At 32.2% G+C, this 26,119-nt stretch overlaps 1 protein-coding gene across 7 annotated transcripts in view; it reads left to right on the forward strand.

Moving 5' to 3' along the window:
* The window catches only part of LOC126734489 (uncharacterized), a 36,798-nt gene extending 12,795 nt beyond the window's left edge, over positions 1-24,003 (forward strand). For 2 of the 7 annotated variants that reach the window (XM_050438138.1, XM_050438139.1), the window contains exons 2-4: positions 20,496-20,720; positions 20,780-21,024; positions 21,080-22,293. In XM_050438138.1, the coding sequence (XP_050294095.1) occupies positions 20,507-20,720; positions 20,780-21,024; positions 21,080-21,871 (1,251 nt within the window). In that variant the 5' untranslated portion in view covers positions 20,496-20,506 and the 3' untranslated portion in view covers positions 21,872-22,293. Of the gene's footprint in view, positions 1-12,147; positions 12,215-13,139; positions 13,269-20,495; positions 20,721-20,779; positions 21,025-21,079; positions 22,849-23,171 lie in introns of those variants that run through there. The other 5 variants (XM_050438142.1, XM_050438141.1, XM_050438140.1 and 2 more) reach the window with 5 other exon arrangements.
* The last annotated feature ends 2,116 nt before the right edge of the window (positions 24,004-26,119 follow it).

The raw sequence follows: 26,119 nt of genomic DNA on the forward strand, positions 1-26,119 counted from the left end.
GAATAATATTTTTAAAACCTCAAAGAATCCCAAACATAAGGCGTTGTGAGCTAATGTGTTTAAATACGTGATCGTAACCTAATACCCTTATGTTTTGCTTTTGGGGGTTTTGGGTTAAAAAAAGAATTTCGGAATTAATTATATTATTTTTAGGCTGTTTTATTTTTAAATGCGGTTTACGTTATGTCTATCATCTCTGGTAAAATACTCATAAATCAGGTAAATGACTAAATAGGTTCACTTTATAGAATTACAAAATCAGTCATTTTAAATATAAATGATTTGTTTGTATTTGATTTTTAATTTTTAAGTTAAATAAATGGCCAGATAAGCTACAGATCACCCCAAAATGCCCCAAAGAGTTTCAATTTCCAAACCGACAAACTCCCTACTTTAATAAACCATTTAAATTCACTAAGTAGTGGAAAGTCGTCAAAAAGGTAATAATAATGAGTCGGCCCAGGTGGAAAGCATCATCTTTAAAAGGCTGCTGCTGTATACAATAGATCCACTTGTGCCAAATGCAATTTCCACCGCGGATTCAGTTAATGCTAAGCCGCTTTAACTGAAAACCAGAGTCGGATCAGGTATAATTCACTTACTAAATGCTAAACAGTTTAGGCAAATGATTTGTAATCACGTATACGAGCTGTCACCAATTTCAGAGGCCACCGTTCATTGGGGGGATTTCGGTAAGAGATATGAAGATGGTACGATAATTACGCTAAATTAAAAAACAATATTTTATTTATCCTTCTTTTTTTAACTGCTAAATAGTGATATTTTTAGATTTGTGTTTTGGTGATCATCAGATTTTTTCTTCCCTATGGGCACTCTAAACTTTCACGTGTCGTTTTTATTTAAACATTTTTTTAAAAATGTTTAAATTAAACGTTTTGGCTGTAATAACAATTACTGAAATGTGTTATTAAAGAGACATATCATAAAAACTATATCAATGCTTGAATAAAAATCCTTAAGCTTAAGGGAATATATCTGGAAGGAAATGTTTTTTTGTGTTCTCTTAAAAAAATATAATTTTGATGTCACTGAAAATGACAAAAAGGTCTTATGGAATTGGACACACCTTTGAATTTTCAATTTAGTTTTGTAAATTTTTCTAATAAGTAAATGGAAACTAGGAACTAGAGATGTAGAGAACATGAGCCTTTTGAGTCCTCTATGGATGCCAGATGACAATACAGAAAAAAGTAACAGTAAAATATTCGGTGAACGACAAATGTCACATGTGGCAGAAATTTTAAATTCCTAACACAGGTTTACTTAGAATATTGAAAGGCCTTTCAATGTTCTAAGCAGGTTTATAGAATGTTTATTAAATTTATCTATATATTCGATTAATGTCCATGGAATATCCAGAGAATCCAGATTTGAAGGTTAATTATAATCTAGAAAAGTCCAAGGCATACGTAGGAGATTAAATAAAAAAGAGGTCCGTTGTTTCAGGTAACTAATTTTTCAGTAAAAAAACCCATCAGCTTTTATAAGTGTCAAAATGTTTAGATTTTTGTAAAACCTTTGATAGTAAGATTTATTAAATCCACATCAAAGCTACTCAATAACTCCAAAACGGCTGTATTTACGAAGAAACTTATAACAACCATTTGATAAAAAAACTCATCAGCTTTCAAATGAAACTAACAACGATAAAATTGGTGCATGAGTTGCTATTTTTGATTTAGAAGCTGCAGTTCTTCCAAACATTTTGGGGTCTTACCCAGTCATCCAATTCCTACCACAAACTGAGATCTTAGGCAATGTGTCGTGGTACTCCTATGATACTTCTATGATACTCCCAACTCTATTGAGGTATTGTGCTCCATTGTTTCTGAATGCCCTAAAGCTTATGGGAATGTTTCTGGAATATTTAGTATTGATCTTCTCTCAAATGTCTCATGTTGCAGAAATTTTTAAATTACTGATAGAGGTTCATAGAATGTTGGTTTGTATTAATATGCTGCATGATTTCTTTTATTTTAGAAAAATATTGGATTAGTTTTGGATCTAATGAGCCAGTGGTTTTATATTGATGGGTAAAACAGTTTCCAATTCTTTAAATTTCCAAGTTCTGGAAATTTTAAGAAGTACCTAATGTCAAAGTTTTATCTTCCGGTGACGAAAAATAGAGAATATTGTATAAAACTACTTATCCTAACCAGGATGGCCGATTTGTAATATCTTTGCCATTTTGAGACTTTAAAAATTTTTTAATTTTTGTAAGATGTTTGAGAGTATCAAGATTTATTCAATTCATTGAACACTCAATAATTCAATCAAATCAATTTACTCACCTCACTCAATAATTTCCAGAAGGCTAAAAAACTCATAAAGTTTTATATGAAACTAGTCAATAAAATCGTGACATAAATTATTAAACTCTTCAGATTTTTGTAAGACCTTTGATAGTATCAAGATTTTTTTAATCAATTGCATAACTACTCAATAACCACAAAACGGCGAAAGGAAAGTTGAAATAATATTTTTATTAAAGGAACTTATCAGCTTTCATATAAAACTAGAATCGATATAATTATTAAAAGACTTTTCAAATTTTTAGGTCTTTGTGAGGCATTTGACCAGTATCAAGATTTTTTCAAATTCATGAAATACTCCATGGAATACTAGAATCAATAAAATCGTTACATGAAATATTAAAATATTCTGATTCTTGTAAAGCCTTTGATAGTAGTATCAGGGTTTCTTCAATGCATTGCATTGAAGAAACAAGGAAACTGGAAATAATCTTTTTGGTACAGAAATCATATCAACCTTCATATCAGCTTTAATATCAAACTTGGGTCAACAATATAATTACATCAAGTATTAAAATATTAAGATTTTTGTAAACTACTCAATAAATACATTCAGTAAAGCCTTCCAAAAATATTTAAATTGACGACACAGACCTTGAATTTCTTGCTTGAATATTTCTGGAATATCCTTTGAATTATGAAAATAATGTTCGGTGATTGTTCTGAAACATATGTGTGGTATTCTTTATCTTCATCAGCCTGTATTAATCCACTCTTGGATAGAGGCCTCTTCCATGTTCACCTGTTTTGTGCTGGAAGCATCCAGTTCTTTCCCGCTCTTCTCTGTATGCCATTTCGCAATCTTAGCAAGGGTACGTCTCTACTTCTCTTTGTTCTTCGTGGTCTTCACCACAGAACACAAATATATAGTCTTCACTGCATAAAGATTTACGTCCATATTTGGCGCAACGTGTCCTGTAGTTGTTCACAACGGTAATTATGGAAAATAGCGACTTTTGTCAGAACTAACGAAAAATAGTCGGATTTTTTGTAAAATGGATAGATTTGGATAAATATTGGATCCGGCAAAGTTAAGGAACGTCTAAAAACCGATTTTTTTTTAAATTTTTACATATAATTTTGAGTTTGAATATATTTATTGATAAAAAAGTGAGGATAAAGTAAAAAAATTGGAAGTGGAGAATTTCCTCTTGATCCCTTTTTGAAGTGGAGAATTCCCTCTAGATTTTTTCAGTCACGTGAAATGTTAGATATTATGCGTAAAATAAAGTAATATCATTTTACAAAAACTGTTTTTAGCTTTTCTTATAACTAAGTTCGTTATTTTCATGCAAAAAACATACCGAAGACACCCATAATGTTTTAGTAATTTTTATATTTCGGTCAGAATTTAAAATAATATGAAATATGGGATATTTTATTTAAAATTAACTCTAAAGAAAATGTATTTATTTTTTATTATATGATAGTGGTTGTGAAACTTTTGGAAGAGTATTTTACCAAATACTATACCATCCCTTTCGTAATTTTAATTTTTTTTATAAGATTTTTACAAATGTTTTTTATAGATTTACTCTGTTACACTCATAGAGTGCAGGCCTTCCAGAAACCATGTACTTATCTCCCACTAGTTCCTTTACAATAAAAACATAAAGTCATCAGATTTTTATCCAAAGTCCATCCCTGGAATCCAAACTCCAAGTTCTTCTCGCATCCACGAACGGACACAATTAAAACGGGAGAGAACATAAGCGCGAGCAAGAGGCATGCGGCGCTGGTTTAACAGACAGAGAGACTCCTCCGTCCTCCACTTCCAACGCCGGCAATGAGCGGAGAATATTCTCTAACTGTAACTGCGCTGGCTGTTGAAATTTGCTCGTCAAACTTAATAATCTTTTGTTGGGCGAATCTTTTATATGCGGGAAACCGCGGGCGGGCATTGTCAACCACCGGATCAGAAGCGAAATATAATCCCTGCCTGCGATCTGAAAGAGTTTCTACTTAACTGGATGGAAACAGAAATTGGTTTTGGGTTTGTTTGGGGATCGTATATTTACAGCGATTGTTCTTGAAATTCGTGTAGGCTCGCTGAGGATATTAGTTAAAGGGCAACACTTGATTACATCATTAAAACTTTAAATTAATTTATGTTGTTTAATGATTTCTCAATTGTCATTCATCTAAAATAATCGAAGTCTAATAAGGTGCATGTCAGTGACTCACCTAATGGGTCATAAAGGTGTAGTATAAATATTTTGATCAGCTCGATCTAGAGATTAACTCTACAAATAAAGGAAATCTAGGGTCTAGACTTATAGTCCATTCATGAAAGAGCTTAAACCGAAAAAAACTCATAAAGTTGACAAATTATATTGCAGAAATATTACATCTGCAATATTGCGTATTGCAGCAATGTTTTAATGTCCGCTTTTTTTTATTGTATCCGCAACATTGCTGAAACATTATAGCAATATTTCATGGGGTATGTTACTGATGTAATATTGCATTAATGTATGTGCTGTATTGTAGTAATACTCACGTAATATTACTTATATCTTTCATTTATATTGCTGCTATATTTTATATTAATTTTATATTGATAAAATATAACAAAATTAATATTCCATTCTTATTACTAATATTATTGATGAAAGGTAAGGAATAAGTTAAAGGATATATTATATATTGGGATAAAGTCATTTATTATAAGAGAGTAAAACATTCAGGAATTTGTAATTTGTATTTTTAATAAATATATGTACATTTATATACTTCTTTTTAATGGATAGAAAAAAAAACGTAAATTGTGAATCAAAGTTCTGTTATTATACAGTGATGTCCATAATCGAGAGCTGTCTTTTCTCCTTCTTCATCCTGCAAACATTTATTTCCATAAAAATAAAGTTATAAAAAGAATCAAATTAGGTTTTTTTAGGGCGCTTGAGATAACCAAGTGGCTATTACATTTTTCCTCAAGTCCGATTCATCAAATACTTGGTTCGGATTTGTCATTTGGAGTTTCCATTTTACATATATTATAAGAAAATTGGTAATTTGAATTTTTTAATTTAAATATCTTATACATTTTAATAATTGGGTTTCATCAAATGCATTTTTTCGGGGTCTCTCCTTTTCTCGTTGTAGTCATGTTAAATTGCCTGGCCGCATCGTCAGATGAAAACCCTTTCAGAATATTGCTTGTCAGCTCAACATGATTTCTAACCCCCACAGATTTCATATTGTCTACCTGCAATAAAATAAAAAGTAAATAACCATTAGCAATTATGCAGATAATACAAATATACTTCAATACCTTTAAAAAGAATATGCATATTGTTTTGTAAGTATGCTTACAATTTTATTATTGAAACTTTTTCAACAAGTTACTTCTCAAAGTCTGCAAATTTTTCTGGTATAGAGATAACTGGATGTTCGTTAAATGTTTGGTCATTATCTTCTTCGACGGCACAGGGACGTACTTGTTCTTTCACATTTTTAATCTCACGAACACGTTTGTCCAGCGTGTACACATTATGTAAGAGTCTATTCACCGTTTGGAGTAAGACCTTGTTCATTTCTGTACATTTTAATTTTTAATTTTAGAAAAATTTTCCCAGAGCGGAAAGTTTTTGTAATTATAACAGAAATTTTTTATATTAAAAATTTTATTTATTTTTATGTATATATTTTATTAATTAATTAATTAATTTATAAATATTTTATTTATATATCTATTTTACCGAAATTTTCAACAGGGATTCTACTGATTGTGGGTTGTCGTTAGGTTCGTCAAACTCTACATCGTTGTTACTTGGAACCTGATATTTACTGCTCTCTGAAACTAAAAGAACATACAAAAATCATTAATATATAAAAGAGAGAGTATATACGGGAAATATTTATAGAACTTGGCAGTTTTAAATCTTCTGATCTTGGTATCGACGTATGTAAAAAAGTAAAGAAATACATTTATGGCCCTGCGAAAATGTACGATGTAAAATTTTAAAACTATCTTACAGTGATACAACTCACGTCACTTTTCCCATTCTTCACGGAGTGAGTCTGAAAGCCTGAATTAAGTTGTATGAGTGCCAATTAAAATATTATCAATTAGTTTAGAAATAAAGTTTGTAAATTGTGTAATAATTAATTGCGTTTTTTGTTGAATACATATGTATATATTTACACACCTGGATAATAATAAATAATTGTACTATCTATATATTTTGATTATTAGTATTATATTTCATTGAAACCCACTTAATAAACACTGTGAAATTAATCAGCTATTTAATCAATCATTAAATATCTTACATAAGCAATATGGCTGCAATATTACACAGCGAATTTCAGTGATATATATCGCATTTGTGATGGTTATTAAATATTGCAAAAGTATTGCAGGTGCAAATAAAGTTAACAGTATATACGCAATATTGCAGATGAAATATTAAAATATAAATTGAAATGAAATATTGCTGGAATTTTATATAAACAACATTACAGCAATAGTGTGCTTGCAATATAGATACAACATTACACTAGCATTTTACTGATATATTACATTTTCAACAATAACGAAATATTGCAGCAATATTACAATAACTACATATGTGCATTATTAACTTTGCAATGTATGTGCAATATTGTAGCAATAAACATGTAATATTATATTTGTTATATTTGAAATGCAATGTTACTGTAATGTTGTAACAATATTGCAGAAGTAATATATCAAAAGAATTATTGCTGCAATATTTCTGCAATATCACAAGCCGACAGGGAAGCTTAACTATGAGATGGAAATCAATAAAATCTAAGGCATTTACTTAATAATCTCCAACAATTATTTGGGTTCTCCAGACCCTTTTCCCTAAGATCTCCTTGAGAAAGGTCTTTGTTACCTCATTAAAGGCTTAACCCACGTTTTTCATAAAAGGCGAGAGTTTTTATCTTTTTGTTATTCAAAGGCATCTTGAAGCTTACGCACTCAAATATTTTACATGTTACATAGCAAAATTATTACAACATTTCTGCCTTTTTTCTCACTCACTTTTTTACACTCTCCTGCTTTGCTTTATTATTAGAATGAATAAATTTTTAGCAATACTGTTCCAATCATTCAAGTAAGTGAAAGAATCATTCAATATTTTTTATTTATTTTATATTGTTTCTAGAAATAAAATTTCTATAACGAAAAAAAAATTATTTGACGAAAATAAACAAAATTTTTTAAAACACAAAGAAAGCACCAATAAAAAGAAAGAAAATCCTAATTACAATAATTTCATAAATTGTCCCTAAGTTCTAACAACGTATATTAACATAATAGTTCTTTTTCCAGCAAAAAAAAATACACCATTTACAAAACTACTCATGCCTAAGAAAGGCCCTTAATCTTAATACACTACATTCAACACCATCCATAGTGTTTATGTATTGCGGGGCTATAGTATGTAAAGTTTTGATAAAGTTTAAGCTATTACGAGACTCAATAATGCGAACTGAGCGATATTATGGACATACAAACAGCACATGTTAAATTATCTTTAGTTTTAACATATTACACATAGAACAGATCTCACTTAGGTCTAATCGAAATATTATACTCTTAAAGGAAAATCTGTCGAAAATATTATGATTTAGTCTGATTTGAGACATTCATTCAATTCTTGAATAATAGATAGAAAGGGTTAGTGCTTTGCAGGAACATTTTCATTATGGGAAAATATACTATAAAATATAATGTAATTAAGAGAGTTTTGAGCAATGTTTAGATCCTATTGAAAGCACATGCCACTGATCGCCGCAAGAAGTGGGTGTCTTTCATTGGCATTAAGGTTGATCCAAATATCCTGGCGTCCTAGAGGACTAAATATCTCCCTGATTTGAGCCGCCCAGTTATATTTGTAATCAGAATTATTGATAAGTGATAGTAAACTAAATTGACGATTAAAGCAGATCTTAGGCAAACGATTTTTAACCATATACTGAATTTTAATTAAAGAGTTTAAAGTGCAGAGATGTATTCCTAGGAAGAGATAAAAAAAAATGTTGTAAAAAGGTCACTGAACTCTATCCAGAATATCGAATATCTCATTTGGTATACCCAAACTGGAAGGGCAATAAAAATAGTTTTGAAACTATATGATCCAATGTTGGAAGACGGAATAGTTTCATGCAGATGATAATGTAGCTAATGCTGCACTAATCGCTTGATCGGCTTTGGTGGTAGATTTTCTAGCCTTCTTTCTAAAAAGTGACGAGCTTGAGAAAGTAACACCTAGGTAACAGAAATGTGGTCTGCATTTGAGAATAAAGTTGAAGGTTTTGACCGGTTCTGTAATATATTATTTTACTCTTTTGCATATATATAACAAATTGGTTATTTGCCAAGTAGATTTCCAACAGTAAAAGCATTCCATCTCGATTTTGTTGTCAGCTAGAAGAACCAAGTAATCTGTTTAAAATAGAAGGATAATATTATGGGATCCATCAATATTTATACCCCAAGAGCCATGACTGGCAAAAAAATTATCAATATCAGAAAGTTAAAGAGAAAAAAGCTGAGGACTGAGCGATTCACCCAGCAGTACTCCCTCCGCTATTACATCGCTTGAGGTGTTTTCATTATTAGCCTTAACTCTAACTGAGGCGGAATCATAAAAACATTTTCGAATCTGTAAAAAAGCGACGCTAACCCCAAATCCAAAAAGTTTCTTGTAAGGCAAGTCATGAGGAATTGAATCGAAGGCGCGGTTAAAATCGATAAAAGCAACTAATACCGTTATTTTTTTAAGTCTTAATTGGAGCTGTTTACTTGAAGTAATAGTATAAACGTTGCCTACATACCCCCTTTTAGATCTACGTAAATCCTGATTGAGACTCGGGTATAAACTGGAGGCTTCTACTCATAGCTGTAATCTATTTAAATTTTTTAATTTGACTAAAAAGTTTAGCTGTACAGCTAATAAGAGCTATAGAACGATACTAAGTTGGACCCTGACAATAACCTTTTTTAAACAGCATCAAAAATAAATTATCACCCCATGACTTTGGAACTTCCCAAGTAGTACTTTTTTGGAACTTTTCCAAAATTTTATTGAACATAGCACAAAGGTATAAAATCCAGTTATTTAGAAGTGACTTTAAAAATATTCATAAGAAATCATATCAAGTCCTGGAGTTTTGTTTAATTTAAATTTTATTAGCGTTAAAATCAATTTCTCTGCAGTAAGTGGTAAGTCAAGAGTAGGATTGAAGGTGCCACAAAATAATGTAAAGTCGAAGCGAGAAATTGTTCCCACTGCTCAACCAGAAGATTGGATTTGTAAGATGCGCTAGAAAATCTCTTAATACATCTCCAGAATGAAAGTTGATCACTTGTGTTGGATAATGTGCTAATTATAAAGCTTTGATAAAAAGATTTTTTGGCTTTTAATATATGGCGATACTTTTATCAACTTCCAAATAAGTCACCTTCTTAACCTGATCAAAATTACATTTTCTGCATTTTTAAGGCACCGTGTTAACTGCTTCTCTATTACCATACACTCCTAATCAAACCGTGGATTACTTTTTTTTAAGTGGGTTATACTGCTTATTGTTTTGCGTGCAAAATAAGCCAATTGATTCGGAATACTCATAGATCGCGTTTTTTAAATTATCAAATATTTTCAAATATTTTGTTAATCTCAGAAGGAAGCTTCACTTGTTAAGGAAGAAGCAAGGCAGATCTGTAGTCAGCAATTTTGGTCTTATCTTATTTTAAAAATGGGCTGGAATTATCAATATTAGTTGGGATGATATCCGAGGCAATGCTTAGCTCTATTAGATTGGGAAATGGTTAGACAATGGAAATAATGGTTAATAATGTTAAAGCTAGTTAAATTTACTTAACTAAGATCAATCGTACTATTTCCATTATGATTGGAAAAGGTAAACTTAGGAAGAGTGTCACTAACGAGCGCCCGTTTAATACAGTAAAACAATAAGAATTAATACATTCAAAATTCTGCCTCTATTATTCACCGTTTGGTCTGAGCTCAAGTAATTGAGTGTAGTACCCTCAGAAATAAACGTACAAGAATTATAAGATCTTTTTACAAGTATCCACCTGAAGGCTCTTATCCAGAACAATAATCTTATAAGTACCCTTAAAAATTATAGCAAGTCTAACACTGCCTCTAAGAAGTTTCTTAAAAACGCAGGTATCTGGAACTCTTCAATGCACCAAAGTTCACAGAGACAGATAAGTCAAATGCGCATGCTTCTATAAAAAGTTGTAAAATATTTTTAGCATCTTCAACATTCTAGCTGCATATTTTTATTGATGGCTTTTTACTGCGGTTGATGTGATTTTTAGATTGCGGAATGTTTATTGGAGTTAAGGAGCCATTAGGTTAGTGGATTCTTGCGATTACCAGCGCTATTTTCCTCCCGATCGCGTTTCTTACTGGTAGTATGCTCTTTAGTTATAGAGGGAACAATGCGTGGGACCTTGTTGACGTATCTTATAGTAACGTTATCTCTAATTTTACGCCTTTGATCTAGTTTTTATCTTAGATTTTTAAGATGTTGCGCTTGTGTGGGAGTCAAGTGAGATTTGAAGGATACACCCAGAAAATGGGAAGCTGTTTTTTCTTTGGTTAACTTAAGAATTTGTATGACCTCAAGAGAATAATTTAAAATTGCATTTAGACCAGGGTTATCTCCATTTGATTTCCAAAGCGAACAAGTTTTATTGGAAATTTAAGTTTGATTATTCAAGAAAATAAACTCGTGGCTGCAGAAATCTCTATTACAATTTAATATAAGTCAGCCATCTTTGTTAAAAAAGTAGTATGTAACTTTCCACATATAGACCCTACCTGGCTTCTTTTCTTAATGCAAGCAACCAATCCTCCATTGTAGTTTTTTTTTCCAGTAGGCTAGAAAAGCCCGTCCAAAGAGAGAAGACCAATGATAAATTCTTAAATATTAGATATCTTCCAGGTGTTCGAAGTCTAATAATTATCAGACTAAACCCTTTTTCGTTTCTGTATATACCAGTCCAGTGGCTCACCATTATTCAGTCATAAAGGTCTAGTATGAATACTTCGATCCACTCGATCCAGAAGTTAACCCCACAAGATAAAGAAAATGTGGGTTTTAAACTAGAATCTATTAATAAATAAATCTCAATTTTTAAGGACCAAATCTCAAACCTTAGAATTAGTTGATTAAATAAATATATTGATTAAATAAAATGCAAAAATAGAAAGAAAAAAATACATAAATGAGCTGTCGCAGGTGTATACTACTTGACGCTCACCGTTTGCCGTTAAACAAGATTAAATCTAAAATTCCGTAGTCTCTATCATATAGGTCATGCACGGCCAGTTTCGAAACAATGGAATCAACAGGGCATACGCTTAGGAAACCTTCATGACAAGCCAGACAATGGGCAAACCTGGTAAAGGGAAACTTTTGCAGAGGTGGAAAGTCAGGCATTCCTGAATAGAGGGCTCGCTTTGAATACGGTCAGCTAGATTACAGGAAACAAAACCACTATATATAACTACATGGGAAAATGTATTTATAAAAACATATAGCTTCTTGTTTAAAGTATGCATTATAAAAGGAGTTTCCATTTCCTTGAAAAGTTTCGAGAGAAACTAATTAGTTTTTTATTTAATGTCAATTTTCTTTAAAAAAAAACTCCTATTACCGATAATAATTTAAAAATGGTCTCCTAATGAATGCAAAAAAATTGAGTATATGTGATAAGAGCTATCTTATATTGCCTTTTTTTATTAAGGACATGATACCTAATAACTATAATTGGTAGAGTTAATTTAGCCACTTATAGGTTATTTTTATTAGTGTTATGGAAGTAACAATATATAATGGTTGTAGCTACAAAATTTAATTTCTATTGAGTAAGAGCTTTTTTATTAACTATTTAAAGCTAAATTTAAGTTAGACCACTACATTTATAAATTCTTTATTCCTTAAGCAATTTATATTATAAGTCCTCATGTAAATCATGTATTAGCTATAGTAGCAAGATAAATATCATTATTTTTTCTTCTATATTTTATCATATTACTCGTTTTCTCTTCATACGACTGTGTTTTTCTCATTCTTGCTTTCAGGTTAATAACTAATGTGTTATTGTTCTTTTCAATTAAGCATATATAAAAGGTATCAGATTATGGCATGAGTATTTTTTACCATTCTTCAAAAAAGTGTAATTATGTTGAAATTATATGATTTTAGGATTGTTTCTAAATACTGTTCCATTCATTATGTTGTTTTATGAATTGTGATCCATTTCTATGGAACTCCAATTCCCTACAAATACCTCAATGACCAATTTACAATAATCCCTATAGCTTTAGGGTTTTTTTTTGAGGGATTTTTTGGCCTTGCACTCAGTCACTACTCGTAAAACTCAATAGTCTCTAGAAACTTGGATAACGTAAATTTTTAGTTTATTTCAGGCATTTGGTGTTTCCGAATTGCTCTAAGGCTTTTTAAATTCCACTTAAATGCTTCGAAGTAAAGCATATTTATTTTATTCCAGGGACTTGGGTGTCTTCAAATTTCTTTCAAAGGCATGCGAGGAAAGTAAATTTTCATTTTATTTATTTTTTTTTTGGGTTTTATAAATTGTACTCAAACTCTATAAATAATACCTAAGAATTTCACAGTAAGAAATTCTTGCCCTATTAAGTACAGTTATCCATTTTCCTATAGTATTTGCAGCAAAAAGAATATCAGTATAAATATATATACAAACAAAGATTGTATAAAATAATTTGCAACATTTTTTAGCTCTAGTAAATTTTTATTTTATTGTAGGTACTTGGGTGTTTCCAAATTGCTCTAAAGCTTTTTAAATTCCACTGAAAGACTTCTAAGTAAAGAAATTTTGTTTCATTCTGGGAACTTGAGTGTCTAGGTCAATAACTCCCAAATGCCTCTTGGAAAGTAAGTTTTTATTTTATTCCATGTTTTTAGGTTATTCCAGATTGCTCTCAGACTCGATAAATTACACCCAAACGTCTCTAAATAAAACATGCTTTGACTTATTCCGAGAACTTAGGTGTCTCCAAATTATTCTCAAAAGCCTGTAAATAAAGTTGATTTTTTGTTTATTTCAGGCACTTGGGTGTTTCCGAATTAATTTAATTTTTTTTCCGAATCATCTTTCACTTAATTATCAATCAAACGTCTCTAAGTGACGCAATTTCTGTTTCATCACAAAAACTCGGGTGTTTTCAAATTATTTTTAAAAGCCTGAATTAAAGTCGATTTTTATTTTATTCCAGGCACTTGGGTATTTCCGAATTGCTCTAAGGATCTTTGATTTCCCTTTAAGTGCTTCTAAGTAACGCAATTTCTATTTTGGTTCAGGAACTTGGGTGTCTTTAAATTACTCTCAAGTGCCTCTAAGGAAAATAAATGTTCATTTTATTCTAGATTTTTGGGTGTTTTTAAATTGCTCTTAAACGTTATAAATGACTTCCTAATGCTTCTAAGTAAAGCACGCTTAGTCTTATTCCAAGAACTTGGGCTTCTTCAAATTACCCACAAAAGCCTTTAATGAAAGCGGATTTTTATTTAATTGAAGGCTTTTGTTTTCTTTCTCAATTGCTCTGAATCTCTTTAAATTATCAAAAGTATATCATCCACCCATAATAGACCTACTTATATTGAATTGAGATCACACGTCTGTTACAAATAGTCAAGCCTCTATAAATACTTTTTCTAAAAATTAACCAAAGTTTGTATAGAATTATAGACAATTACAGACAACATTTTTCAGCTTAAACCAGAGGAACGCTCAATACTACTAGAAAGCATTTCATAGGCCCTGATCCTGCATCTAATAAGATACATGTCATAAATCATTGGAATAATGATTTGAAGATCACTGGAATCAAATATATAGAAAACGCCACAGCGAATGTTGAGATTTCTTTGACATTACTAATGAAGGAAATAAATAAACAGTTTGGTAGAAAATAGATCAGACTCTAAGGAAATTCCCATTTGAATATACGATTATTATATGAGGATGATCACAGACAAACAGCCTCTGACTTCATCTACGAGTATTTGTACTGATAATTTGCTGAATGAAGTATCTATGCCAAATACTAATAGAAGAAATATTCAATTAAATAATCAATCAATAGATTAATTAATCCATTCTTGTCCACTAGAAGAAGGCAAGCATTGATGCACGGATTCCTGCAATCATTTTAATGCAACTTTTTATATGAACTTGATGCCCTGAATAAAGCTGCATCAATACCTTCAAATAGGGAAAATTTAAAATTTCTTTACAGACAATAAGGTCGTGTAATAATTTCCAATGAAACAAGAATTACGATGCCTTTAAATTAAATTATCGAATGTTTTTTTTAAGATTTATGATCCAAGCAGGCAAAGGTTGGAAATTTGACCAGAACAAATACTACTTTTAAATAAATGTAGATCATTCTGAGTCAAGAGCAGTCTCAAATATTCTGGATCTTTCTTGTGATTGCTAAATACTGCTAAGAGGGACAGAAATCAATTTAATAAATGACGGTGAAGAACTGCATATAGCAATCCAGAAGATATAAAAAGAAATCCTTATTCACGCGGATTCCCAAAACAATCAGCATCAATTACATTCCCGGGCTGACTGTACCAAAAATTTAAAATTCAAATTTCGCCAGCCGCTAGTTGAAATCAGTCAGCGTTATGCATGCTTAAACACCTGGCTCTGTTTACGATGCCTAAAATATGTACTCTCTGGAAAAGAGGGAAACTTTATATACATATTTTTTAACGGTAAAGGAAGTCTTGATAGGTTCTCTTCCTAAAACCGAGATAAGTAAGCTTTCAGTCTTATTAAAATTAACGACGCTTATTATTTTCGTCTCCGAGCAAGCAGTTTTCATTCAAAACTTCTTCGATTACCTTGTTTGGTTAATGCCTGATTATAAGAAGATTGTATTACAGGAATTTGTTAAAAATTATAATTTTATAATTACTTATTGGAAATTTAAATACTGTGATTGTTTGATCTAGTTTAAGTAAGAATCTCTCAAGGAGCATAAGATTGCTTGAAAGAAATGTATGACTATTGAATTCGAATATCTTGAAAACATGAGTGCTTTCTCTTAAGCTATTAGAGCTGCAGCAACATTGATTGAACCACTGCAAACAAACTGACCTCAAATTTTAGTTCTAGCAGAGACGAAAGTAAACTAGGAAACAATCAAGGTTCATATGATGTATCCTGGATACGACCTCCATACCCGATTTAGGTACAACTTTGGACTCGCCGTCTGTATTAGAAGCGATATATCTTGCCGGAAGAAGGAAAAGCGGAAAGAAGGTCTGGAACCACCAGGTTTCGATGTTATGTGGTACAATATAACAAACGAAAAGGCAAGTCTTGCAAATCGTCTCAACTTTGTTGCCTTGGGAAATGCGTGCAAGTAGACGAGCTATAAAAAAAATATAATAAAAGAGTGAAGAACAAACTTCTCATTTTCCCAAATTGATCAAGATCGTTCTGGTCTGTAGCAAAAGCACTTGGCCAAAGTTTCTGTAGATCCATAATTCCACCATTGACCAGGAAAAATGGTTCTATTGCAATAACCACAATGAGATCCAGAGATAACTAGAACCTTGGACAATTTGGCGAATAGAAGGAAGGTGGCGGATCTTACTCTGTTTTACCCATACCATCAATCAAGGTAAAAAGCGAGTCATGAATATCAAGTGGATCTGCAGACGCCTAGAATGTTACTATATCGGGATTCCTTTTTATGGAGAAGTGCAAGTCTGTGGACACATCTCTCAAAGGATTTCTTTCCCGAACATTATAACTTGAGGAACATTAAGAAAAATATCACAGACACCTTCGTAGCATTAGCGCAACTCATGATACTTGGAGACAATAGTATTTGCCCTTTTGTGCCAATGAATTCCGTAAAAAAAGCAGTCCTAATAGACAAGTTTATGATAAAGAAATGTAAATAGAAAACGACGAAGATGGAGAAGAAGAATTCGCAAAAGTGAAACAAGATAAAATGAGAAAAAAATATAATAAAGTCAACGAGAGTAACGTGAAAATAATACCTGAGAGAACTATTTTAAGTACTATTGGGCGCCTCATTTGCCTTGATTCTCGGAGAATAGCAACTGGATTAGAAGTCGAAACATTTTTACTAGCTTATATAAATTATGTCATGTTTTAAGCAATGCTTGTAGAACTTAATCTGTTTTTTGCAGATATCTGGATTTTAGTGGGAGCGGGTGAGAAATGTCAATTGAACTAAACGCTAGATAACATTAAAAATTATTCCTTCCTGGACCAGACTGCATTTCATTTCACATTTTTTTTAATGGAGTGTATTAATAGGGAAGGTTTGTTTTCTGGGACTTAAGAAGTTACAATTTTGGTATAAGAAAAATTTCTTTGGTATAAGAAAAACTTTTTATTGTTGTTCTTATAATTGTTAAATTCACTAAAAGCCTAAGATGCTAAGTAGTTAAATCCATCGTACTGGTCCACATGTCTGCAGCACCATCACAAAATGCACTTGGGAGGGTTTAGCTTTTCTAACCTTTTTTTAATATATTTTTTTTACGATTTGATAGAGAAAAGTCTAGGGGTAATAATAAAAATCGTATCTTACAAACGTAAATAAGTGATACAAACGGAATTTAAACTGAAACTGTAGATTTTCTACTATAAATTTATGTCGATGTTTGAACAATTTGCTTCTTGAGAAGCAACTTTCATTATGTAGAGACTTGTGACCCTAAGAACTTCCTCTCGTATGAACAAGGGCTTTTATGATTTCCCAAGTTGTACCCCACATATATAAGGGCATGTTGTCGTACAATAAAAAGTTGTTGAATAATACAGTTGCTACTATTCCCTCAGAAGCTGATACCATACCTAACGCATGACTCAGTTAAGGTAAAGTAAACCGTCGTTGCCAACTGTTGATTTAAGTTCTTGAATTGTTACCCTTATAGCAAAACAACACTAAAAAACCCTTTTGCCAAACTTGTAATGTGTTGTTCAAATTGAAGATCCTTGTCTATTATGAGACCAAGAAAAATTGTGAATTTCCCTTTATACTAATTTGTTTGACGTGCAGATAGACCCTAAGGCTGATTGACGTTAGACAGTTCCGTCACCCACTCTTTTTTCCTACAATTAATTAAGACTATTTAATGTGCAAAAAAGTCAACATGTAAACCGGAACGCGCATAATATTTGAGAATATTTTCAAGTAATTTGATATAAATTAAAGTAATTATTTAACAATTTCATATATTGTATCATTTACTATAATTCAAGAAGATATCAATAGGGTCCCTATGATCCGGCTCGAAGGACCATGCCCCTTATGCCATACAGTTCTAGTTTTCGCTGCAGAATTCTATGACTTACACCATCAAAAGCCTTTGATAAATCATCAAAGACTGCTGCTGAAACCCCTTTACAATTAATCTGTTTATACAGTTGTAAATGTCATCGTCTGTTTTTTGTTTTTCTTGCACACCAAATTGGGGTATACCAAGGATGTTGTTTAATGTCAGAAAATTCATATCAAACGAGATTTTACCATTTTCTCCAACAATTTGGATAAAGTGGACAATAGACAAATGCGTCTAAAGTTGACAGACTCCTCTGAGTTTTCACCTTTATGGATAGGAATTACTTTATTACTTTTGTTAATTTTTAATAATTTGGAAATGATGTCCAAGATCCAAGAAGTCACAGATGAATTGATCGATTGTATAAAAGTATAGGCCCTGATACTCCATCCTCTCCCGAAGAGTTGTTCTTAATGAACTGTAAAGTTTTTTTAACTCATCTAAGTTAGTTGAAAGAATGAAAAATGAATTCTTAATGGACACATTTTTCATGTAACTTGTTAGATCTAGTACAGGACTCTAATCTCTTTAAAGAACTTGGGCTATGTTACAAAAGAATGTATTTACTTTATCGAGGAAGTGAATGATCAATATTCTTTCGACGTATATCATTAACTATTTTCCAACCCTCATCAGATTTTAATGGTTGGAAAACTAACATTAAATACATGCACCACTTTTTGAAATATTGATATCGGATCGGACATATTAGGCGGAATATCTAGACTATATAACTATTTAGTTTTTGAAACCGATTGAAGTTAGTACTAGTATACAACCGTTCATACCGTGGTACAAGTTTAATTTAAATGTAAGTTTTAAAGATGTTACATAAGATTGCCTCATGATCCAATAGGCCCGCGCTTTCTACACTATCGTAGCGTTTTTCTGTTGATAAGTGTGAATTAAGTAGTTCGCTATAGTAAAGTGTGAACTCAATGAACTGACTACTATCGGCGATACGGCTCCATATATACTGGACAAAACGCTGTTCAGGAAGATTCCCGCTAACCTTCGAGATGTCGTGTGGTGTACCACTTGTGTCATTGCGGAATGACAGAGAATCAGGTGGTTTCTTGGTGTTTACAATATCGTTACACTACAGTTAATTTTTTTTGCTAGAAAGGGTCGAGCAAACATAGTCAATAGTTCTAGAAAACAATTGAAAAATTTTAGTCGTGGAGTTTACATGCATTGTCAAGTTAAAGGAGGTAAGCAAGTTCTTGAGACGTACGGTAGAAACATAAATCAGGAAGGAACAGTCTCCTGCAAGAATAATATGCGCCGAACTTGATGTAGTTTTGATAAAAGATCCTTCAAGCCAAAGAGAAATAAATTTAGGTGAGATAACGGACATTGGCATGTGCAACTAATATAGAGATTTTTAACTTTTGAAAAAGTAATTGAGAATTCCAAGGCGGTTTCATTAAGAATATGATCGTTTTTTTACTCACTAAAAACAACCTGATTCAAAAACAATTCGTCAATTAAAATCATGCATTCTCCATGTGCTATTTTTGTTCTACGGAATTTAGATAAAATTACATAATTGGCTAGATCAACCAGTTCATCCGTATGTATAACTATATATCCATTCTTGTCAAGTCAAAAAATGTAACGGCGTCCAAAAAACGTGTATTTAAAAACCTCCTAAGAGTAATTCCCGGGGAAGCGCAGCTCTAATGGAGAACGAGGAATTATTACATTCTTTCGAAAACTTTTAAATAAAATAAAAATCCGGTGTTGTCACAGGGATAAAACTCGCGACGCAGAACGTATCAAATAACACTCTCTCCCTTAATCCCCGCACGTCGTCATGTATGCAAATATACATTTTCTCCCCCTAAATTATTTTAAAGTCGATTCCGCAGATTTGTACCGCTCTATTATCCTTTAAAGTGAATTCTCTTGTTCGCTATATCTAAACCTATCTCGAATTTATACATATGGATGTTCGTCTTATCTGTTTTTCTTGTTATATACATTCATTTTTGTTTTCTCGGAAAAAAAGTATTTTTTTTTTTTAATTTTCAAAAGCTTGACAACAGTATGAGGATTTAGTAACATAAAAATTATTATTATATTTAAGTACGGAGATAATTCGTCATGCTGTCATGATGAATTATCTCCGTACTAGACAAGGGATTCTTAAACATACGACTATAAGGGATCTTATTCAAACAGACTTAAATTAATTGCTCCGCTTTAATTTGGAGATGTACTATTTTGCAATGACTGCGTTCCAGATTTTTCCTCCTTTCATTCAGGTATAGTTTTCATTAAATCCTAATTCAATTTTAATCAGTACTAGCAAATAATAAAAGGAACGAAGAATAAAATGGAAAAAAAATCTAATTGAAACGTCTGAAGGTACTCATGAGGATTTTTAATAGTGAATAAAACGAAATTCAGGAACGTAGCATTTAAATCCCTTTTCCAAAGGATCCTCAATCTTAAACCTATTAACGAAAACGATTATGCCCAGCAAGACGCCGCGACGACACACCGCATCGTTCGGTTTCCCATTCAATTGCCAGAAACTATAGAGAAATTAGGGGCATATTCTTGAATCATCAAATTAATAAATCATTTCCACGTAGTGCTTGGAAACGACAGGAGGGATTACGTTTTGATTTGAAATGGTCCGTTTCCTCTTGAGTTGTCTTAAGCTGATATTAATTGATTTAGAAGTTTAAGCTTCCCAGAACTAATTTTTTAATTCTACAAGGTGATATTTTATTATAAAATTCATTTTTTTAGAAATTTAGAGCATGTCCTCAGCCCAAGAGACCCATATTCTACCACCGCCAAAACACAAGCTGTCACCTCTAGAGCTACGCAATGCTGATTTAGTGTCAAGACTACTGGCTGCTACACCTCCTTACTTTTACAACATGTCACTTCTACCAAACACTTATTTCTTTTCGGAAATGCTAAGGAGCTTCGTGCAAGCTAAGGCAGAACAGCGAGGAAATTCATTTCCTGGTAAGACCCATTGTAACGAAGAGAAACCATTGGGCTTATTATGTTTAAAATAATTTTAGGCAGTATGCTCTACAACCACCAAATGAGACGTCAAAGAAAACGCAGCTGGATGGCTTCAGGTCCCACAAGAGAAAATTTCCCTCATCACAATATGCCCACTGCACCGTTGGGAGAAAGAGCTGAAAAAACTAGTGGGAAAATGGATGAGGAACCTTGGCTAATAAAAAGTATGAGAAAAAACGAGGAAGCTGCCTTAGAGCTGACTACCAGTAATGGACCAAGCAATTTTGTACCTCATCAAAAGGTAATCAAAAACTATGCAACATATAAATTGTTAATTACCCTTACATTACTTACAGTCAGAAGACCTAAATCCACTTCCAAAGCTTCCAAAACTCGAAGAGGCTTCTTCATCAACGTACGGTCCAGCTCAGCATCAAGAAAACAACTCAAACCTAGTTTTGCCACCTCCTCCTCCCATTTGGTATCCCCCTATATACCCCACTCCCCCATATGCGATTGACCCTTTGCATTTTTTTATAGATCTTAGGGTCTCAGGTCACATTTACGATAGAAATAATCAACCAAAAGAACCTTCTGCTGCAGAAAGTACCGGATCCAAAGAAAGTGAAGTAGAAGAAAAGGAAGTTAAAATGGAAGAAGCTGAATTAGGATTGTTTAATCAAAAGAGGCATTGTTCTGCATTTTCAGTGCCAAATTCTAGTGTAAAAACTCGCCCACCAGATAAACCTCAAACAAAGTTCGATGTAAAATCTATGGGGTTTGACAAAAGTTCCAATAAAACCAGTATTAACTACATCATGGGTAACATAACCGATATCTATAAAAGTGTGGCGGAAAGAGAATCTGAAACTACTCCCAGATCTTCAAATATCCAGGATCAACAAGCCACCATCGTGATGGACAAATCAGCAGAAGAAACAGAAGAAGAAAAACAAAAAAAGGTGAAGGATCTACGGGCACTGATTGGTTTGGAGCTCGTGGTGGATTACATGAGTCATAAGAAAAGTGTGGCAAAGAGCGAAGAATCTTTGTCGATTCCATCCGAAGAGGGTGGTGATATCAGTTCGGAGGTTGAGTCATGTGAAAGTCCACCCTTGGAAGTTGTCGCACTGCACGATGAAGCTTGAATATGAAAAAAGTGTTTGTAAAAAGGTTTATTTGCATTTTCAGTTCACTACGCATATTAAACTAATTAGGAATGTTGGATCAGTAATAGAAAATATTGTCAATATTCAAACAAAAAATTAATTTAGTCACAAGCCAGATCTCCATCAGTGTTTGGTTTAGCACAGAATTAAGAAGTCAACTCAGACTTAGTTTTGCCGAGGATTATTAAATCAAAAGAGACATTGTTGTGCATTTTCAGTACCAAATTCTAATGTAAAAACTCACCCACCAGATAAACCTCAAACAAAGTTCGATGTAAAATCTATGGGGTTTGACAAAAGTTCCAATAAAACCAGTATTAACTACATCATGGGTAACATAACCGATATCTATAAAAGTGTGGCGGAAAGAGAATCTGCAGCTACTCCCAGATCTTCAAATATCCAGGATCAACAAGCCACCATCGTGATGGACAAATCAGCAGAAGAAACAGAAGAAGAAAAACAAAAAAAGGTGAAGGATCTACGGGCACTGATTGGTTTGGAGCTCGTGGTGGATTACATGAGTCATAAGAAAAGTGTGGCAAAGAGCGAAGAATCTTTGTCGATTCCATCCGAAGAGGGTGGTGATATCAGTTCGGAGGTTGAGTCATGTGAAAGTCCACCCTTGGAAGTTGTCGCACTGCACGATGAAGCTTGAATATGAAAAAAGTGTTTGTAAAAAGGCTTATTTGCACTTTCAGTTCACTACGCATATTAAACTAAATAGGAATGTTGGGTCAGTAATAGAAAATATTGTCAAGATTCAAACAAAAAATTAATTTAGTCACAAGCCAGATCTCGATCAGTGTTTGGTTTAGCACAGAATTAAGAAGTCAACTCAGACTTAGTTTTGCCGAGGATTATTAAATCAAAAGAGACATTGTTGTGCATTTTCAGTACCAAATTCTAATGTAAAAACTCGCCAACAGATAAACCTCAAACAAAGTTCGATGTAAAATCTATGGGGTTTGACAAAAGTTCCAATAAAACCATTTATAACTACATCATGGGTAACATAACCGATATCTATAAAAGTGTCGCGGAAAGAGAATCTGCAGCTACTCCCAGATCTTCAAATATCCAGGATCAACAAGCCACCATCGTGATGGATAAATCAGCAGAAGAAACAGAAGAAGAAAAACAAAAAAAGGTGAAGGATCTATGGGCACTGATTGGTTTGGAGCTCGTGGTGGATTACATGAGTCATAAGAAAAGTGTGGCAAAGAGCAAAGAATCTTTGTCGATTCCATCCGAAGAGGGTGGTGATATCAGTTCGGAGGTTGAGTCATGTGAAAGTCCACCCTTGGAAGTTGTCGCACTGCACGATGAAGCTTGAATATGAAAAAAGTGTTTGTAAAAAGGTTTATTTGCACTTTCAGTTCACTACGCATATTAAACTAATTAGGAATGTTGGATCAGTAATAGAAAATATTGTCAATAGTCAAACAAAAAATTAATTTAGTCACAAGTCAGATCTTCATCAGTGTTTGGTTTAGCACAGAATTAAGAAGTCAACTCAGACTTAGTTTTGCCGAGGATTATTGAATCAAAAGAGACATTGTCCTGCATTTTCAGTGCCAAATTTTAGTTTGAAAACTCACTCACCAGATACAACGTTTGATGTTAAGTCTATAGAGTTTGTCAAGAGTTTCAATAAACCCAGTATTAACTACATGATGGGTAAAATAACTAATGTCTGCAGGACATATTTACAATAGAAATAATCAATCAAAGGAACTTACTGCTGCAGAAAGTATTGGGTCCAAAGAAAATGAAGTAGAAGAAAAGGAGGTTAAAATAGAAGAAAGAGACAATGTTCTGCATGTTCAGTACGAAATTCTGATTTAAAATCTCGCCTACCAGATACACCTCAGTTCAAAGTTTCAAAAATCATAACCGATATCCACAAAAGTGTGATCATCAAATCGATATGACCATACGCCATTTTACTTTATTAATAGCAAATATTGAGTTTTTAATAATAATTACTATATATAGCAAATACTGTGTAAATTATAGCAATCTAGTCAATAACTGGTATATTCCTGCAAGGAGGAAATTTATTATATGTAAAGAATGTTATTTAGCAATAAAAATTAAATTAAAAAATATCTATAATGGTTTTATTTTTAATAAAAAATACATACAAGCAAACTGAATGAGTATCATCTAGTAGCAGTATTCTTTTAAATAATAGGATATTGGTAATATATATGGTATATATGGTAATGGATACAAACGGTCTTAAAACGATTGTGATGAGAGAAAAATTATCAAGTATTTCTATAAAAAAAAATTACATATACAGGGTGTAAAATATGATTGTTCAGCAATGGTCTAAGATCCATTGCACTTTTTTTTATATATAGGATATCAAAGTTTTAAATTTGTTTTGTGTCCTAGATATTTTCCAAAAACAAAATAACTCAAACTTTATAAAAGTATAAAACCTGAAGAAATAAATAATGTGCACATGAGTCTTTTAAATGTGTTCACGTCACATTGTTCAAGCCTATAAATCCTAAGGGTTTTTTACAATTAACCGCAACCCCCTATTTGTGAAACCGTATATTACTGTGGTAATCTCAATACAAACGAAATATAATGCCCTAAAGGCACCGCCTTGCGCCTTTAACATGTGTCAACAGCATTTGTGCATTGTTTTATTAGATTTTCTATTAGTTTTATCATAACTGAATGCACTATATATTAGGAATCGTGATTTATGTTATGTGAAAAGTCTATACAGGGCTTATGTTATTTGAAATAATTTGTAGTTTATACGGCGCATGTTTTAAAAAATTTTATTATGCTTTTGAGAATAGATAATTTTAATTACACTTTATATTGGTAAAGGCAAAAGTTATTAACAGAAGACACTGATAAAAGAAAAAAAAATAGATGTAGACTTTGGAATGCAATTTGATCCTCCATACCCTAAAAAAAACGTGAGATGAAATATTCTAGGATAATACTTTTAAAAATCAGAGTTGATCAATTTTTTTTCTAATAATTATTCTGAAAACATTTGTCAATTATACAATTTTTAAGTCTCTTGCAAGATCTCTTTAGATGTTACAAATCAAAAATTAAGAGCTCGTTGACAAAATAAAAATACTGTATGTACCAATGTTGTGTATATATTGTATGTATTTATACATAAAATCAAAATAATGTAATAAAATCAACAATTTGGTTTATCCAACATCTTTTCTTCTAGAAATGATCTCGCGTGAGAATCACGTGTCACAACGCAAGTTACATATAAACTTTATCAAATAACATTAACGATGTCGCCAGACTATTGATAATAAGTTATAACATTAAGTGTAGTTAATAAATTATATTTAAATTAGAAAATATTTATAATTGGGTATATATAAAAAGGTCATTGAAATTCAAAAATCTATTATCATTCTGATAGTAAAATGTGTACAATGTACGAAAAGACGCCTTATGTAAAATATGAACTTTGAACTCATTTCATGAAATAAAAGTTCATTCAAATGGAGGACACAGGATATTTGATAATGAAATTTTGGAATGAAAATTTGTGTTAATAAATAAAATACTTCAATGTAGGTCATAGTGGCTATAATCTAAGAATATTGAGTAAAACTATTCCAGAAATGTATATTTGAATGCTAGACCCTTTTCTGATGATATCCCTGGAATGTTCTTTAATTATTCAAAATATCTTTCTGAATCTTTGCGTCATGGCAAATATAATTTGTAGCAGCATCATTATTTTGGTGATAAGTTCTCCCCCACACTTTTCCTGATATAAAATTGCCTAATCAATCCTCTAAATTTACTGGCCTTGTCTATGTGCCATTATGTTAAATCCTGAGTAACGAGAGAGCCGAGAGATGCATCCCAAAATTAACCTTCCCCTTTTGGAAAGCCGACTAGGATGCCAATCAATCGGTTAGCAGGCTCTCGTCGACATAATTCTCCCTATTATTTCCCTTTGACGGGGTTGACGGTGACGGGACGCTGTTATATTTTCACACCAATTTGCATAAGATTATGTAATGTACTAATTTTTTTTATTCAAGTAATAATAACGTGGAGTGACAAAAATATAGAATAAATTCCTCAAAAAAAAAGAAAGAAAAAAAAAACAGTTTTTCCTAATAATTTCTGAAATTGCCTTGGTAAAAGAGGATTAAAAAATATGATTAGGAGACTAGGACTGTCACATTATTTAAATATTTATTAATTATA

This window comes from Anthonomus grandis, chromosome 3 (assembly GCF_022605725.1).
Source record: "Anthonomus grandis grandis chromosome 3, icAntGran1.3, whole genome shotgun sequence".
Taxonomy (NCBI): Eukaryota; Metazoa; Arthropoda; class Insecta; order Coleoptera; family Curculionidae; genus Anthonomus; species Anthonomus grandis.